General features: G+C 40.7%; 2 protein-coding genes across 2 annotated transcripts in view; one reads left to right on the top strand and one right to left on the bottom strand.

Moving 5' to 3' along the window:
- The first annotated feature begins 480 nt into the window (after nt 1–480).
- LOC142959968 (organic cation/carnitine transporter 2-like) lies at nt 481–6,870 on the top strand. The gene is made up of 11 exons (XM_076101505.1): nt 481–687; nt 1,252–1,434; nt 1,607–1,710; nt 1,912–2,066; nt 2,226–2,397; nt 3,961–4,093; nt 4,339–4,439; nt 4,651–4,865; nt 5,404–5,586; nt 6,284–6,419; nt 6,789–6,870. Exons 1-11 carry the CDS (start codon nt 481–483, stop codon nt 6,868–6,870), a joined length of 1,671 nt encoding a protein of 556 aa, XP_075957620.1.
- A 711-nt stretch (nt 6,871–7,581) lies between these two features.
- The window catches only part of LOC142960351 (organic cation/carnitine transporter 2-like), a 10,647-nt gene continuing 219 nt past the window's right edge, over nt 7,582–18,009 (bottom strand). Inside the window, exons 1-10 of the mRNA XM_076102160.1 lie at nt 17,830–18,009; nt 16,944–17,047; nt 15,977–16,131; nt 15,720–15,891; nt 14,433–14,559; nt 11,992–12,089; nt 9,888–10,102; nt 9,109–9,291; nt 8,654–8,789; nt 7,582–7,666 (exon numbers count right to left, since the gene is read on the bottom strand). The exon at nt 17,830–18,009 is cut by the window's right edge and continues 219 nt beyond it. Of these exons, the coding sequence (XP_075958275.1) occupies nt 7,582–7,666; nt 8,654–8,789; nt 9,109–9,291; nt 9,888–10,102; nt 11,992–12,089; nt 14,433–14,559; nt 15,720–15,891; nt 15,977–16,131; nt 16,944–17,047; nt 17,830–18,009 (1,455 nt within the window). The remainder of the gene's footprint in view (nt 7,667–8,653; nt 8,790–9,108; nt 9,292–9,887; nt 10,103–11,991; nt 12,090–14,432; nt 14,560–15,719; nt 15,892–15,976; nt 16,132–16,943; nt 17,048–17,829) is intronic.

The following is an 18,009-nucleotide window of genomic DNA, read 5'->3' as shown; positions in this document are numbered from 1 at the left end:
CCCGACAGGCTTCAGGTTTATTATCCTCATTGCGAAATTAAAAACACACACGAAACACTCACTCACACACCCACTTGTGTGATGTGTCTATGAGTTTTTGCAATACAGCATTAAATGTTTTACTTTCTTCGTAATGTTTAACCTGACAATTAAAAAACAGAATAGGAATTTGGCTTTGAGAACTGTGACACTGCAGCTTTTTCTTTTGGCATTTGTTTGGACGGACATATGTTTCTATAACAGCAAGCATACGGGTGATTTGTTTACTCTTTATAGCCTCCATGTTTGTATCCCAGGCAGCTATGGCTGGCAGTCCTTGGTGCAAAGACTTATTTGAGAAATCTGTTAAACGTTTTGCTTTAGCATCCATGTTTTTTGACGTTTACTACAAGGCGTGGCTTGCACAGCAGTTGAGGGGAGGGCAAACCACTCTCTTATTTTCCGGTGCACAGTATAGGGGACGGTTAGGATCCTGAGACCATGAAGGATTATGATGACTCCGTAGCTTTTCTGGGTCAGTGGGGACGTTTCCAGCAGGTTGTCTTCTTCCTACTCACTGCCAGCATCTTGCCCAATGGATACGGTGTTTTCTCTGTTGTCTTCTTTGCTGACACTCCCAGCCACCACTGCCTGGTTCCTGACGTCAACCTGACCCAAGATTGGCTTAATGCAATCATCCCGATAGAGGTCATTTTGCATTTGATCACAGCTCCTTGTAAAAAAAAAAAAGGGTGATGGTAAGTGTAGCAGTTTTGCGTTAAGTTCCAAGTATTCAACAATACCAAAAGCGAGACAGGCCGAAAAAGAAAAGTCTTACTTCAAAGTATTTTATACAATATTGCTAAAAACACATATTTTGTATTTGCTGTGATATTTTTAGGCTGATTATCTAATAGATCAATAGTTGATGATGAACTTTTTCATGCATAAAAATGTAAATTAAGTCTTTCTTTTTTTACATGTATATAGATTATCAGCGTCAAACATTCTTCACTGATTTGGGCTCACCAGAGTAAGAACTTTAGATATTTGTCATTTCAGGCTTTTAGTGATTTTACTGTTATTTTGCCAGAATTGTTATTATATTACAATACTTTGATGATCAAATGTGTAGCTTTAAAGTTGATGTATTTTTCTGCAGCTGCTGTATAAAGTTTAAGAAGTCTTATAAAGTGGTCCGGCTACAGTTCAGGGTTTTATGTGAAATGTTACTAATGACACTAACGAAGTTTGTGTCATTGTGATTGTGAGGTGGTGAATGGGAAACAGCAGCTGAGCAGATGCAGCAGGTTCAGGCTGGATATGGTCAGAAATCTCTCTGCTCAGGGATTCATTCCTGGGAGGGACGTCAACATCACGGACCTGGAGCAGGAGGGATGTGTGGACGGGTGGAGCTACAGCAGAGACATCTACCAGTCCACCATCGTCTCTGAGGTGAGTCATACTGAATATTACACGACAGTTCAGTAACTGAACTATAGAAAATGATTAAACCTGAATGGAACACATACACTGTATGTTTACTTAAGAAGGAAATGTTTGATTGATTTTTCTGTTAACAAATGGATCTAGCTTATTTTTCTTTGTTCATGCATGGATACTCCAGTTTGACCTGGTGTGCCGAGACCAGTGGAAGCAGCCGTTCACCTCAACAATGTTCTTCTTGGCAACTCTTGTTGGATCCTTCTTCTCAGGACAGCTCTCAGACAGGTACTGAAAACACCATCTCATAATGAAATTATATACACACCATATTCTTAAAACATTTTCATTCTTCCTGACAATGTCCTTGCTTGACTTTTGCCAAACGACAAACACAGTATACTGAAAAAAAAGGAATCTTTAGCAACCTGTACTGCAAACAGAATCTTCTAATTTACTCTTATTTCATTGCTTGATTTCTCATTCTAGGTTTGGAAGAAAGCCTGTTTTCTTCGCCACCATGGCAGTTCAGACAATTTTTACTTTTGTTCAAATCTTTTCACCTTCATGGATGGTGTTCATCATCCTCTACTTCATGAATGGTTTGGGACAGATCTCCAACTATGTATCTGCTTTTGTGCTGGGTAATGTGAAGATTTCGTGCTTTAGAACAACAAATAATACTCTTCTATAGTCAGTGATGTTGATACATGCATTGTGTGTACTTTGCAGGTTGTTTCACTTGTTACTAATACCTTCACTTATTTACCCGCCCTTTTGTCATGCATTTCTCTCTCTTTCAGGCAATGAGATCTTGACTGGACATGTACGGGTCCTGTTCTCCTCACTGGGTGTGTGTCTGGGTTTTGCCATTGGCTACATGATGCTGCCTCTTTTTGCTTACTTTTTAAGGGACTGGAAATCTCTCCTGTTGGCTCTGTCTCTGCCTGGCCTGCTCTACATCCCGCTCTGGTGGTAGGTTGTACTCATGACGAGAAAATGTGTTCATGTTAAGTTTAACTTACCATCCATCGATCCATCCATCTCCATTTTTACTTCCCCTTTTGCGTGGCTGGTTGGCATTGGCAGATGGCTATGCAAGATAGTCCAGATACCCCTCACCTCAGCAATGTTTTCCAGCTCTTCCTGGGGGATCTTCATGGGTTCCCAGGCCAGATGAGATATATAATCCCTCCAGCATGTTTATGGTCTTCTACCAGTTGGACATTCCCAGAAAACCTCCAAAGGCAAGTGCCCTGATGGTATCCTGATCAGATGCCCGAATGCTCTTATTGATGCGAAGGCAAAACGGCTCTTTGAGATCCTTCCTAATGTCTGAGCCCCTCTTGCTATCTCTGAAGTTGAGCCCAACCACCCTATGGAGGAAACTAATTTCAGCTGCAATTTTAGTCTTTCGGTCAATTGAAAGGTTGTAATAGATCAACTAGTAAATTGAAAGCTTTACCTTCCGGCTCAGCTCATCCACACATTTGGGTTTACCAGGTCCATCCGGCAGCCTACCCCGCCATCAGTTGACATCTCTGCCCGATTGTCCAAGATATATGGCCTCACATTTGATGATACGACCACAAAGTCGATCGTCGATCTTTGGCCTAGGGTGTTCTAGTATGAAGTATACTAATGAATAACCCTCTTATCGAACATGGTGTTTGTTATGGACAGTCCATGACGAGCACAAACGTACAATAACTACGCTCAATTTCAGATCAGGCAGGCCATTCCTACTAATCGTACCCTCCAGGTTTCTCCATCGTTGCCCATGAGTGTTGAAGTCCTCCAGAAGAACTATAGAGTTCCTAGATGGAATCCTCTCTCGGATGCCACCCAGAGACTCCAAGAAGGGCGGATACTCTGAGCTCATACACCAAACAGCAGTCAGAGATTTAACCTCAGTGACCTGCATTTGAATGGAGGCAACCCTCTTCAACATCACCAGCACTCGGCCAGCTGCGAGTATCCCCACATCCGTCTGGCTCCTCTCACCCTGGGTGACTCCAAAAAGAGACAATCCAGCCCCTCTCCAGGAGCTTGGTTCTAGATCCAGTGTTATGTGTAGAGGTGAGCCCAACTGTATATACAGTCCGGGTCATAGGTATTTGGACTGTGACACAATTTTTCTAATTTTGCCTATTTACACGACTCCAATGGACTTGAAATTCAGCAGTCAATATGTGGTTGAAGTTTTGACACAAGCTCGAATTCCTTCCCCGCTAGAATATTGATGTTCCACATCCCCAGAGCCAGTCTGTGATGCAAGGGGTCAACAACCCTAAGTTCCCCTACTTTTTGCCTAATGCCCAGCTTACAATGCACCCAACCCCACTGACTATCCCTGCGGATGATGGAACCACGGTACCTTATATTACACCATAAATGTCATAATTTTGCTCTTGTCATGAGATGAAAATAATAATTTGGCTTTTTTGCAAGAGAAATATCCTAACTTGTTTCACCTGTATTTTAAGCCCCACTGATCCAGCTTGAACCTTTTTGTTTCTCTGTTGAATACTGAGGCAGGTTCATCCCAGAGTCTCCTCGTTGGTTGCTCTCTCAGGGAAGAGTGGAGGAGGCTGAGACCACATTGAGAAAGGCTGCTAAGATGAACAAAGTCGAGGCTCCATCGGTCATCTTTAAAGATTACAGCGTACATGTAAGTCTGCCCTGACTTAAATCGTGTAGGACCAGACACAGGAGACAATGTGTGTGCTTGAGGAGACACATTGTTAGTACAATTCATCCCATAGGAAGCAATGTATGTACCAAATTTCATGACAAATTTTCCAGCAGTTGTTGAGATATTTAATCCTGGACCAAAGTGGTGGAATGATATGCCAAACTGCTGGTGAGACTGAGGTTTTGTAGGTTTTTTTGTAGGACTGAGGTTTTGTCTTGCAGGCTGATGCAACAAAGACACACCCTAAGGAACAGCACAATGTCTTCAGCCTGCTGAGGACAAAAAACATCAGAAACATGACGCTCATTCTGTGCCTGGTGTGGTGAGTGTATTTTTTAACATTGGCTCATTTACAGCACTGATATTACTTGGTTTTGTGCTTCTTTAGTTTTCTTTCTCTCTGTTTTGTTTGTTAATTTTAAGTCTAATGGTCTTGGTCTGCTACTAGAGCTACTGTATGGTATGTGTCAAATGCTGTTTCTGTGCAGATTTCCATTGAAAGCTCTCTGTTGTCTGTATCTCCGTCTCTCCAGGTTCACTCTGAGTACCGGATACTATGGCCTGTCCCTGAACACATCCCAACTGCATGCTAACCCCTACATCAGCTGCTTCCTCTCAGCAGCTGTAGAGGTACCAGCATACACTTCCAGCTGGCTGGCACTGCGATACGTTCCACGACGGCTGTCTGTCTTTTGTATTTTGCTCATTGGAGGAGTGTCGCTGTACTTCCTTCAACTGGTGCCTAAAAGTAAGCAGTGACATGACGTGGTGCATGACGGTATTATTATATTTCCAAGCAAATATTTTTAGCCAATAAACCAGTATTCAACAGATTCAGCATTGCACTCCTATAACATTTAGACTGAAGATAAAAATGCAGCACAATCAGAGATATCTTTTCTTTTTGTTCCATTTATTTATCCTCCTTCTCAAAATCTGGTGCCCACATTACACACAACGCAACTCCATTGCCGACAGTTCACTTGGCTGTGTTATGCGAGTAGAAGCTAATAATGTATTCTTGAGCTACTAGACTCATACGCAGTAGTTTTTCCACAAGACCTGTGACCTGAGTTTAATGTGTAAAAATGAAGGAGTTCCTCTTAAGATTGTTTCTGAGGTTGAAGAATTGTTAAGAAAGCTTTGGAGTTTTCTAAGCAGCGGAGAAAATGGTTGAATGAAGTGAAGGCAGCTGGGTAAAAAGTATCTTTAACCCAAATGCATTTAATCTGCTGCAGAGTGGATCATTCAGGGACTTTCTTAGACAAACTCTTCTTTCCTTTCAGGTTTATCAGAACTGTCTGTAGCTCTGGAGATGCTGGGTAAATTTGTCATTACCGCCGGTACATCCCTGATGTTTGTCTACACAGCAGAGCTTTACCCAACAGCGCTCAGGAACACAGCGACAGGGACGTGCAGTGCTGTTGCCAAAGTGGGCAGTTCCATTGCACCATTTTTGTTACAGCTAAGTGAGTAAACTGGTCTCTTATTGTAATTACTCAGTAATTATTTAATTTGTTTAACCTGAATTATCATTTGAAGTTACTGTGAGGAACTTTTAACCGGTTATGAAACTGTCTCAAATTAATACTGAATCCTCTTCACATGACCTTCATAGATTGGGTATATCTATATTATTCTTAGTGCTTGTCATCGGTGCCACCGGGTCAGTTTCCGTGCAAAATACAAAGATGAAATCATGCAGGTTCACCAGAAACTCATCAGTTCAGACTCCAGTTGGGGCTCCGGCAGCGACCAACTTTGGCTTCACTGCAGCCTTCGACTTGCAGCCCCTTGGTAGCCAACACAGACACCACGCTGCTGAAGACCCAGGCCATATTGTTGGGACCGCTGGAACGAAGGAGTCACTAGAGAACCAGGACTAAGCGGAGCAGACTGTGAGACCCTGCTGCAGTAAAATAAGAGTTTTTCTAAAGGGACTCTGGTGCTCGGAATCACCACCAGTTTTGTCCACAGGGACCAACAACATCAACACAAAATGAAAGTTCCTTGTTGTAGCTTCAAACAGATAAGCATCTGATTTCACCTATGTTTAGTTTGGATGCTATGCACACTGATTAATTCACATACAGTAAATATTTACAGTGTGCAAAAAACACTGCCCAAGGACTTCCTTCATCCAAATATTCTCTTCTCCTTGTGCAGGTGTATACTTTAAGTACCTGCCTTATATTGTAATGGGGACTCTGGCTGTTGTGTCTGCCTTTGCTACTTTCCTCCTGCCAGAGAGTTTTGGACGACCTCTACCTCAAACTATTCAACAGATGCATAAGAGAGAAAGGTGGGTTCCTTAAGCAATACATACGTCTTCGTATACTTATATAGACTACAGACAAAAGTAGCTCTCCAGCTAACTCTGAGGTGGAAACTGAAATGTTAATTAATGTGCACTGTCCTGGTAAATTAATAAATGAACATTGAATAGCAGACATTCATCATGGCTGAAAAATCTACCAAGTTATTGTACTTTACTAATTTCCCCCTGGATGAATGAAGTTTATATCTACTTAAACTGCAACAGGTGCTGGTATTCAGGCAAGAAAATAGCAACACAAACGAACAGAATTGCAGATTGCAGCTTTTTTACATATATTTTTCTGTATTCTGAAAACCACATGATGGTTTGTTTATTTGTCTTTCGTCACTGCAGCATAAAGTGCCCATTCATCACAAGAAGAAAACATTCAAAACCTCCGATGCTTTTCGAAAATCAACTGATTGTCGTGAGTTAACTACATGAGTTAATCATAACTGTTGCACTATTACCTCTAGTTGCACTAGTATTCCTACTGTTCTCAGAAACAATCAGTACAAGTAGATTTAATGAAGTTACATCACCAAGAAATGAAATTAAAAGAATTAAAACTTGAATCAAACATTTTGGAGTAAATCAAATTGTGCTTGCAGTCTGTGCATGTTATCTCAGATCACAAATATGTAAATAAAATATTAATTATGAACTGAAATATGAAATATGGGAGTGTTAAATGTGATGTAAAAGATGCACCATAATACCCTAAACCTGGCTACTGGTTCTGATTATATTGTCGGAATATAAGAGATTGTGTTTTATGTTTATGTGCTGTTTATTTAATTTTTTTAATTGCACACTTTCATATTTTATAACTGTGAACATCAGTATCATGTGAATATGGTAACAATTGCATCGTTGCAGAGCATATTTAGTGCAGACAATTGTTGTACTTTTCATTTGACAGTATTTTGATGAAATCATTACTCCAGTTTCATAGAGATATTTTAAGACACACATTATATTGCTTCTAAAACATGTTCCTTGGTCCTGTTGCAGCCGCGTACAAATCCAGAGAACAATAATCCTCTTCAGTTATTTCTGACGAGTGTCTATTTACCAAAAACATGGACAGAGATGTGAAGGTTGTCCAGTTATTCATCTCAAGCCGGATATCGGTGTGGCTCCTTGTTCAAAGGACAACTGAAGACTTCTTGTCAGCAGCGTTTTCCTTTTCTTCGCTGTGTGTGAGTGTATACGGTGTCTTCTGACAACATCTAGAGTAAAAAAACAGTTACAGTAATGATTAAGAGACTCATGACAGGAAGTGAATTATTTGAAATAATACATCAGATTCCGTGTCTACATTTAAATATCTATTAAAGTGGCAGTGTACATATTTATTGAATTAATGAACCAATGCTCAGCTTTCACTACAAACCTCACAGTTTTGCTCAGATTGTCCTGAGTCACTGTGGCTGTTTTCTGAAATGGTATGTTTAAATATGCTTATGAGGCATTATCTAATGATCACTTTTGGTAAATTTAGGGAGAAATCTGCAGATGCAAATAGACAAAGTAGTAAAATAAACACCAAAATGTTTATTTGGGATGTTTTCTTTCCACTAGGCTGATAGTAAACATGTTATTGAAGCTAAATAGCACAAAATCTCACAACTGATCAGCGAATGAAAAGTCCTCCTTACTAAAACCAAAGTGGAAAAAAAAGCAGTTTGTTCAGTTGTGTTTCTTATAGTGTGTTTGGCTTTAACTGGTTACACTTTGTGTCACTTATGGAGCAACGTTTCATCTTTTTAAGGCCAGTTGAACTGGACTGTAAAACGGTCAGAGGGAGAAATGTTTTTGTGCTTGCATGTGAACATACAGTTAATCATTTTGAATCTCGCAATTCTGCAACAAATTAACCAGATTCGGGTATGAGAGTATTTTGTAAAAAGAAATTAAAAAGAAGGTCTTAGTATTTGTCTTGTCCTGCGTTACATTTATTTTTACTTTTGTCCAAAGCAACATAAAAATTATGTTTTTCTATTAATTGAAAAAATTGAAAACTAAAGTGATAAAAATATAACTGTCTTGTCTACATTTAAAACTAAAATTAAAATAAATAAGATCATTCTTAATGACAGAAGGAAATAAAAATGAAATGTTAAATCGACATAGAAATTGAGAGCTGTATGAAAACAAACTAATGACCAATCTGACTCTAACAAGGCTGGTCTCAGGGAGTCGGATGGCTGTCTCACCCGGGGAAGTGTTGCATGTGAGCGATGGTGTCGGGCAGCGGCATTCCATAGCTCTCAGGCAGCAGGAGACTCAGCAACCCTGACAGAGCTGTAATGCTTCCCATAAGGATGTAAGGCAGTGAAATGGAATAGCTTCCTGTGGCAACACATAAAAGACGGAGACGGTGAAAAACAGCCGAGGCCAGAGCGGTTCAGAACAAGAAGACAAAAGGTGGAAAGCACTTCGATGTGGCTGCATCAGTAGTTTGAATCCGATCCGCTGAATCTTAAAAGAAACAGAGCGGTCTATTATGTTTTTGTTCTGTTGACTTTTGTTCTTGTTGTTTTGTTTCTGTAGAGGCACCAGCTTCTTGTTAGCCTTCTTGTTTCTGTCAGTTGGGAAAGAAACAGCCGCCAATTCAGAATAAAAAAGCCCTTATCAACCAAACGGGACATGAAGATTAGAGCATCCTTACTTAAGTAAATGAAGTACGGGGCAATGATGCTGCCTATTCTGGAAGCCATGGAGCAGGCGCCCACCGCCGTGTTCCTCACGACGGTTGGGTAGAGTTCAGCTGTGTATGCGTACACTATCGTAAACGCCGCCGTCACGGCAAACTTCCCCATCATCTCGAGTGTTATGGCGAGATAAATCAAGTCTAGAAGGGATAAAGCATTACATTATTAGACGTTATATATGTAGTTCATGAGATGGTCACAAAATATCTATCTATTGGTTTTGTGTACAGGAACATGAATTGTCAGGTTTTTTTGTGTCTCTCGTAACGAAGGGACGACTTTACGTTTAAAAAAGAAGTTAGGTTTAGGCACCGAAACTGCATACTTAGGTTAAAAAAAACATCACGGTTGGCCTTAAAATAACTATGTACAGTTAGGTTGAGGCAACAAAACCACGACCATGAAACCACAAAACCTGGTTCTAGTTAAACATGTTTGTTTGACCCAATAGTCGTCTTTTTGGATATTATAAAGTACTTCAGTCTGACTGTTGCTTAGTCACGTGGATGCATTTAATTTGTGTGTCCACCACGTATAAGGCTCCTAATTGACCTTCCATTGGTATTATTTTCCTCCTGAGCTACACAAAAAAAAGACAAGTTGTGTCCCTGTACACGAAAACCAATAGATTGCATTTCGTGACTATTTCACAAATAGCAATGAAACTAGGCTATATAGAGTACAAACAAACAAACAAAAGAATGTCCACTTTAATCACATTGCCCAGGTGTCATACCTGCTGGTATGAGCTTTATGAAGAGTAGAAACAATCCTCCCATGAAGAGTGTTGAGAAAAGACTCAGCCGTCTGGAACACCAGCGAAACATAGCCCATGACATAATGTAGGCTGGCATCTCAACCACCGCCGACAGGAAAGAGTTGAAGTATGCGTTACCGTGAAGGTTCGCCGTGTTCAGGGAAAGAGCAAAGTAAGCGATGGACACGGTGTTCCTGTGGGGATAGAAGTTGTTTGTAAGTGTAATGTATGTGTAAAATAGGGTGAATCAAAAGTTGGAGAGGAATAGAGGGACTTTCACACCTGCGCCAGACTGACTCCGCCTTCTACTGGACTCTACGGTTTTATTTTTACCCTGGAAAATGTCCCACTTGGTACCTCACCACAATTCTTAAAAAATTCATGTGAAGATTTTTGTAGATTTCTTTTTAAACTCTCTAATATTATTACCGGTATCGGCCTCAAAAATCCAGTATCGTCCAGGCTGTAATTCAAAATATACATTTTTGTCCCTTCATGCCGTTCACATTTTGTATTACATAAGTGTGTTTATAAGTGTGGCCACTATGAGCAGTGTTAACATATTGTATTTGTAAGAAATGCATACATTCATTTTCCTTATTTCACATTCAAGGAGATTTTTGCAACATTTTCTTGGATTGTCCAGTTCCACACGACAACAATGAACAAATGATCACGAACGTTAAGTTGCATCAACATACATACAAACCTATACAAATAGGCTATACAGCAATATAATTGCCATTAAAAGAAACGTGAGCTTTGAGCTTTCATCCACAAAAAACACTGTCTCGCAAATTATTAGTTCGAGGTTACTACGTCTTGGCAAACTCTCCGTCAGCTGCCCTCCAGTTCACTCTTGAATGTAAAAATGAGCAGTGAACCCAAAAAGGGGCCCTATGACCTCAAAGTAAATGTGATGAGAAAAAGATTTACAATAACAAACCTCAGCCTCACCTCAGCCCTGGGTTAACGGTTTACATATAAGGGTTTTAGGGTCAATCAAGTCTTTAGAGTTTAGAGTTTAATCCTGATTATTCTAGTACAATGTAGGAATGCACCGATCCAACTTTTTCAGTCCCAATACGATACCTGGGTATCGGTTGAAACAGAGTACTGATCCGATAATGAATTAATAAGCTAACTCGAACGCTTCAATGAGATTCTTAGCTGGGATCAGAGAGAGCCAGAGCTCAAGATCGGGGACATATGTACGTCGGCAGCGACATGTCCATTCATACGGTTCTATCTCCTTTTCAGGGTCTGTGCTCACTGGAACGACACAGTACTGGTGAAAAGGGTGTGGTTTGGGTCGGTTGTGTTGAACCCCTACAGTAAGGTTACAATATTGTAACCCTAGTTCTATACTGACAGGCGGAGCCCTCTACAGAGGGGGCCCTGCCACTCCTTCGCCGCTCGCTGAAGAGGGTGAACGATACGAGCAGCGATATGTGCTGCCTTATATACTTTGAGATCTGCACGTATCTGGGTAGGCACGTCCTGAATGGCCGGCTACTCTTATGCATGTTTTCAGCAGGCGAATGCATGCTCGTGATTGGAGGAGAGTATTACCCATAGAGTCCAGTAGAGGGCTGCGCCTATGCTTATAGAACTAGGGTTACAACATCTTAGCCTTCACGCTTTGCTGCAGAAGACAGTTGTTGTCCCGTAAAAAGCACTAAAAACCCAATAATAATAAAAATGATCAGAAAAACGTTTTCGAAGTCCTTCAACTGTGCAAAGAATTACATGCATTGGAGTTTGTCCACCTGCTAATGATCAGTGCACAACCTTTTAGAAATCAAATATAATCAAACTGCATTTGCACAGGAAGAATACAGGGCACACTGTGCAGTTATAAAACCTGATTTTGATCTTAGTCGCAGGCTTCACAGCACCTGACAGGTCATTATTTGTTGTTAGTGAAATGGGCTGACATGTGGTCGAGGTGATGCATGAACAGAGACTGCGTGTGTTCATTATATGTCCACGTGTGTGTGTGTGCTTAGGTGTGTGTATTTGTGCTTGCGGGGGGGGGTCACTGTGCTGAATGTGGAGGTCAGGCGGGACAGCAGGGACTCACCAAACCAGCCACAGCGTGAGAGATATCCAGCGGATGTTTCGAGAACGAAGCAGGTCACAGATGTTGTGGGCCTTCCTCATCTCACATTGAAGTTCTTTCTGTGGGGCAGCAGAGCCCGAGCAACAACAAACACTTAGCAGGCAGAGCCATCAGCCTAGAAATAATTTCCTCAGAGAGAAGACTTTGTGAATACATGGCCACTTGCTAAGGGATCACATGCATGTGTGCACGTGTTCACACTTGTAGTACCAAGACGTCTGGCTTAATGGAGGCAAAAGTTCACTGTGCAATGAGAAGCTGAGGGGGGGGGGGGATTCTTGTAGTGATTAGGAAAAGATGTAGAACACTGTGTTCACTGGTTTATGTTTCCACTGGAAAACTTCCAGCTTGGCATCTGGTCACCATTCTTTAAAAAAACAATCAAAGGGATTCGTACGAAGAGTTCAATATCTAAACGGTATCAGCCTCACAAATCCGGTGTCGTCCAGGCTGTAATTTAAAAAAATCGTTTTTGTCTCTTCATTCGGTTCACATTTTGTATCACTTGTTTATTAGTGCTGCTACTATTAGCAGTGTTATCATATTGTATTTTTAAGATGCATTGGTGTGCCTGCTTTCACATTCAAGCGCATTTTTGCAATTCTCTTGGATGGTCCAGTTCCTACATTTTCAATACTTTACTTTACTTTACTTTACTATGCTATACTATAGCTGCCATTAAAAGAAACAAGAGCATTGAGCTTTCGTTCACAAAAACTGTCTTGCGGTTTAAAGTTTTGTATTTCTGCAAATTATTAGTTAGAGGTTAAATCTTGGGAAGTCTCTGTCAGCTGCCATCCAGTTCACTCCTGAACATAAACATGATAATGTCACACTGGGCAGTGAACCCTTAAAGGTGCCCAAAGATTTAAAATTAAATGTGACCAGAAAAAGATTTACAAAAAGAAAACCGGTATTACTGAAACCACTGGTTTGTGGTTTACATATAAGGGTTTTAAGGTTAACCGAGTCTTTTCTTGAGCCAAATTCATTGTCATGGTTGTTCCCCACTGACTTGTGTTGAAGCCTGACTATTCTAGTACAATGCAGAAATGCACCGATCCAACGTTTTCAGTCCCGATACGGATACCTGGACTTTCCTAACTTTGCAAAACAAAATGTAACAAATAGTTACAGTTATGATCTTAGTGCAATGCTGATTACTGCAATGCAATAACCTTAAATGACTAGAAGTACTGCCTCTGCCATCCATGTCCGTCCAATCACCCCATCATTTTATCTTATAAAATCGTCATAATTAGGATATAAATTCTTGAGTTATGGCCAAAAATGTGTTTTGTGAGGTCTAGATGACTTTTGACCCTTCAAATTCAAAGCAGTTCACCCTTGAATCCAGGTGGACGTTTGTGCCAAATATGAAGATATTCCCTCCAGGCGTTCCTGAGATATCGGGTTGAAGATAAGGGACCAAACGGACGGACAGACTGATAAGCAGAAAGCACGATACCTTTTATACTCTTTTATATTATCGAGCTACATTGGCCAGCATCTGTATTTGAATCTTGTTTTTGGACAGTTTGTATAGTGACAGTTATAGATTTGGATTGAGCTTTGTTTGTATTGACATAGAGCAGGAGAGCTTCATCTTCATCTTCAAACTGGTGCTGTCGAACCCAATTTCAAGAGAAGGCAAGTAACCTCAACACTTAACTTAAAGTTACTGTGAGGAACTTTCAACTGGTAATGAAACAGTCTCAATTCAATACTGGTGCATCTATAAGACCTCCATCAGTAAACGAGACCATCAGAGAGAAGATGGTCTATTTCTATATAGTTCTTCTTAATGCTTGTCATCGGTGCCACCGGGTCGGATTCTGGTGAAATCAGATGAAATCATGCAAGTTCACCAGAAACTCCTTCAGCTCAGACTCCAGCGGGGCCTCCAGCAGAGACCGGTCCACCGTGGACAGACCCAGATCCGGCTTCACCTGCAGCGTTGGACCTGCAGTCGGAGCTCCGGAGGGAGGAGGAGAGCTCAGCTCCCGGCAGCAGCAGCAGAGTCTCCTCCTCCTCCAGGATCAGAGCTTCTCCTCTCCGGGAGCCAACACCACGCTGCTGGAGACCCAGGACGTATTGCTGGACCCGCTGGAGGGAAGGGAGGCAACGGGAGAACCAGAACCAGGACTGAGAGGAGCAGACTGTCAGACCCTGCTGCAGTAGAATGAGAGGTTTTCTAAAGGGACTCTGGTGCTCGGAAAGTTCCTCGTAGTAACTTTGTCATATATACAACGAATTCTGACAAAGAGAGGCACATTTGTCTTGCTAAATATATGTCAAAAGAATAAAATGTCATTTTTATTCTGTAAAATACAAATAATTCCATGACCTTGGTGTTTATGCATCTTCATTTTACATGAGCCACTTTTTCAGTGAGATCTCACCTGCAAAGGACCGAAGATGACTGGCGGAGGCTGGATTTTGTTCCTCTTAGCAGCATCTCTCAGTATGGCCTCGGCCTCCTCCACTCTTCCCTGGGAGAGCAGCCAGCGAGGAGACTCAGGGATGTACCTGCCTCGTTACACGACAGAAAGACACAGATGGAACAAAGGAAAAACATACCATACAGTAAAGGTACTATTGATGTTTTAATTTTACCTGATTTTGAGTCCTTATAATGCTCAATCGAGTAAAACCTACCTTCATAAAGTGGGTATGAGCTGATGCTATTGTGGTTATTAGACCACATCAATGTATATTTATTCATTCATATGAAAAAAATGCAACTAATTGTTTTATTGTTGATTAATCTGCCGCTTATTTTATTTCTTTAGTCTATAAATTGCTTATAAAAATGGAAGCGGAAAAGTGAAAAATGTCCATCACAACTTTCCAACGGTCCATCTTCAAGTGTTTTGTCTGACCGATAAACCAAAGTCCCAAAAGATATTCACTTTACTTTGAAAGAAGTAAAGCATATGCTTACTACCATTTGTACTCTTAAATGCCATTGGAACTATTTGTATTCAAAAACTTTATTTACGATCTGAATAATTGTTAATAACAGAGGATGATTTTATTAGAATTGCATTTGAACACAACTTGACAGCATTCATACCTTTCAAGTAATCGATCTCAAAAGTTTTCAGAACTTTTCAAAACACAGCAAGACTGGCATGATAAATCCAGATATTTAAATTGACCAGTCTAAAGCTCACTTTCAGTAGGTGCTTTAACTTAAGAAAAATGAACTTATTGTTGCGTGTTACAATTAAATCAGAGTTTCTATTGGCCCAAAGCTAACGTGGGCGGGAGAAATGGACACAATGTGCTTGTTTTTATTGGTGCAAAAAGATCCCCATCTATAGATATGGACTTTTTTAATGATACACAATTTTATAATCTATAGCCAATTATTTACCGGACCCCCCTTTGAAAATCACTAATTTAAACAATCGCTTATCATATAGATTTCCATTCAGTCTATCGACTGCCTAATCAATCAAATAATTGTTTCAGTTCTAAAAAATAGTGCAGAACAATCATTCCAGATAGTTATTGTTGCAGGAATGATGGCGATTGATTGATTGACCTGCCTGAATCTATCGGGTTGATTGACCTGCCTGAAACAGGTACTCTAATCACCTGTCAGCACTGCAGAATAAAGTAGCATTAACTAGAAATTAATTTAAAAAAAGGCCACACACACAAGCAAACACACACCTACCTACCACCAGAGAGGCACATAGAGGAAGCCAGGCAGCGAGATGCCGAGGAGAAGCTTCCTCCAGTCTCTGAGGAAGTAAGCAAACAGCGGCAGCAGCATGTAGCCCGCTCCAAAGAAAAGACTCACACCCGCTGTGGAGAAAACCGTCCGAACACCTGGGCCCAATATCTCTGTCCCTAGTGAACACAAGGAACAACATCTTTTGCATAATCATGAACCAGTTAAATACGATTGAGAATCAATGAGGAGAGTGAAGCCTACCCAGCACAAACGCAGCCACATAATTGGAGATTTGTCCCAACCCGACAACAAAGAACATGGCGCAGAACACCGTCCAGGATGGAGAGAAGACCTGAAATAACGTGAACAACGTCTGCACCGCCATGGTAACGAACAACACTATTTTTCTCCCGTACCTGAAAAAAAGACACGAAGTGTACGAGTGAATGACCAAGATGATGATGCATGATATCTAGACGGCAACCTCCAGTTCTGAAGGGTGAAGCCGATGCGGAAGTGTCTTAAACCTTGCATTCTCTCTACCGACCAGCAGGGGGCGACTCCTCCGGTAGCTAAAAGAAGTCTGATTGTATAGAAGTCTATGAGAAAAGGACTCTACTTGTCACTTGATTACCTCAGTAATACCATATATTACTATGCAATACAGGGGAGTGAGCTAAAGACGCCGTGTACGGCTCTGGTAGCGGCGGCGACCTGTCAATCACAGTAGCCCCGCCCCTAAATCATACCCTGCTTTATGGTCTGTTTGACTCTAAATGGACCATAATTTACTAAATGAACATCATGCTGTATTGAAGAAGACTTGGAACTAGCCAGTGTTTGGTTTGACCTGCTCCTTATGTCTAAATGAAGGGCTCATATAAGGTAACAGAGACACGATTCTTAATTTCAGGTGATTATACACGAATGAAAACATTGTTATGAATATTATATTCCCTTTCTGCAAGTACAAATTACGAATTTAAGGCACATTCTTAAAGGGCTTAAAGATGCCTTTTTCTTGCAGTTTTACTCAGATTTCCACTTAAAACTATGAAAAGGAAAAAAATGTGTCTAGTTGGTTGATGTCTGAAGGAGAAAATCTTGACATTTTAATTATTAACAGATATTTTGACTCACAGTGAGGAAGACTTGTTGCTATGTTGAGATATTACATGAACTTGTGATGCATTGAGTGACAAACTAAATTTAATGTTTTGTCCAAAACCTGTCAGAGAGCTGTCCTGAAATGAAGGAGCCAGTGAGGACACCACAGAAGAAGAGGGAAGAAGTCAACGGATTTTTCCACCTGTTGTCACACACCAGGTCCCACTGCAAAAGACACACACACATGCGCACGCACACACACACACACACAGTAGGTAGATCAGAGTACATCAACCACACAAAAAATATCAAATCCTGAAATTGCAATTTCTTAACAAAAAAAACAGTCCAATCTACCGTCTGTCGTTCAAAAGTTTGTAATCAGTTTGTAATCAGTTTGTAATCAGTCCATGTATTGATGTTTTTCTTCTTTCCTTCAATATTGACTATTTTTACAGAGATACAAATGGTATAATTCAGACACCAAACGTATTAGTTACACTTTAAATAGGTTAAAAATAAGAAGAATTAAATGATTGATACTTCCATTGAGTTGCTGTCCCCACAGTGTTGATGACAGGGAGAATACTGTTGGAGCTGAGATGCTGGATGTTTTTCACTCCAGAAAAGCGTCAGTGACCCTCGATCATAATTGAACTCTAAAATATTGATTACGTCTCTCTGCAGTCTCCTCGGTGGGTAGTTTAAAGAGGTTTGAAATGTGATCTGTTCAGCTGATATTCCACATAACCCTCGACTAACTATGACCTTTGCTTCCTATTCTTATTCAACTGTTGCTCAGAAGATTTTTGTCATCAATAAAAGTACATATTTTCAACATATATATATATTTATGTCTGAATCTATTTTTCATATATATATATATATACATATCAATATGTATGTATGTATAAATACATTTTTTTCTTGTATAACATCTATGATAGGATTATATGCAGCTGCAGCCTCCTCTACCTCCAGCAGCAGCATGCGCAGTTTGCCCAAACCTCTGATATGATGGTAGAAATATACACGCTCCGGTCGTACTCCCACCCATCCAAGCAGCTCTCCGTCGACACATTGGTAAGGTCAACATCAACGCCGGGCAGCAAGCCTCCGTCCGAGAAACGCTTCACATCTTCCAGTTTGTATCTGGAGCACTTGCTGCGCACCAACGCGCCGCTGTT

This window comes from Anarhichas minor, unplaced genomic scaffold (assembly GCF_050575085.1).
Source record: "Anarhichas minor isolate MPS153535 unplaced genomic scaffold, ASM5057508v1 ptg000027l, whole genome shotgun sequence".
Lineage (NCBI taxonomy): Eukaryota > Metazoa > Chordata > Actinopteri > Perciformes > Anarhichadidae > Anarhichas > Anarhichas minor.
This window is presented reverse-complemented; position numbering and strand designations above follow the sequence as displayed.

What these genes read in the sequence shown, in the direction of transcription:
- LOC142959968 (XM_076101505.1), top strand. Translation starts at nt 481, where the DNA reads ATGAAGGATTATGATGACTCCGTAGCTTTTCTGGGTCAGTGGGGACGT. An exon ending in TGTATCTGCTTTTGTGCTGG is followed by an intron (nt 2,067 to 2,225) that starts GTAATGTGAAGA and finishes TCTCTCTTTCAG; the next exon opens with GCAATGAGATCTTGACTGGA. An exon ending in TTAAAGATTACAGCGTACAT is followed by an intron (nt 4,094 to 4,338) that starts GTAAGTCTGCCC and finishes TTTGTCTTGCAG; the next exon opens with GCTGATGCAACAAAGACACA.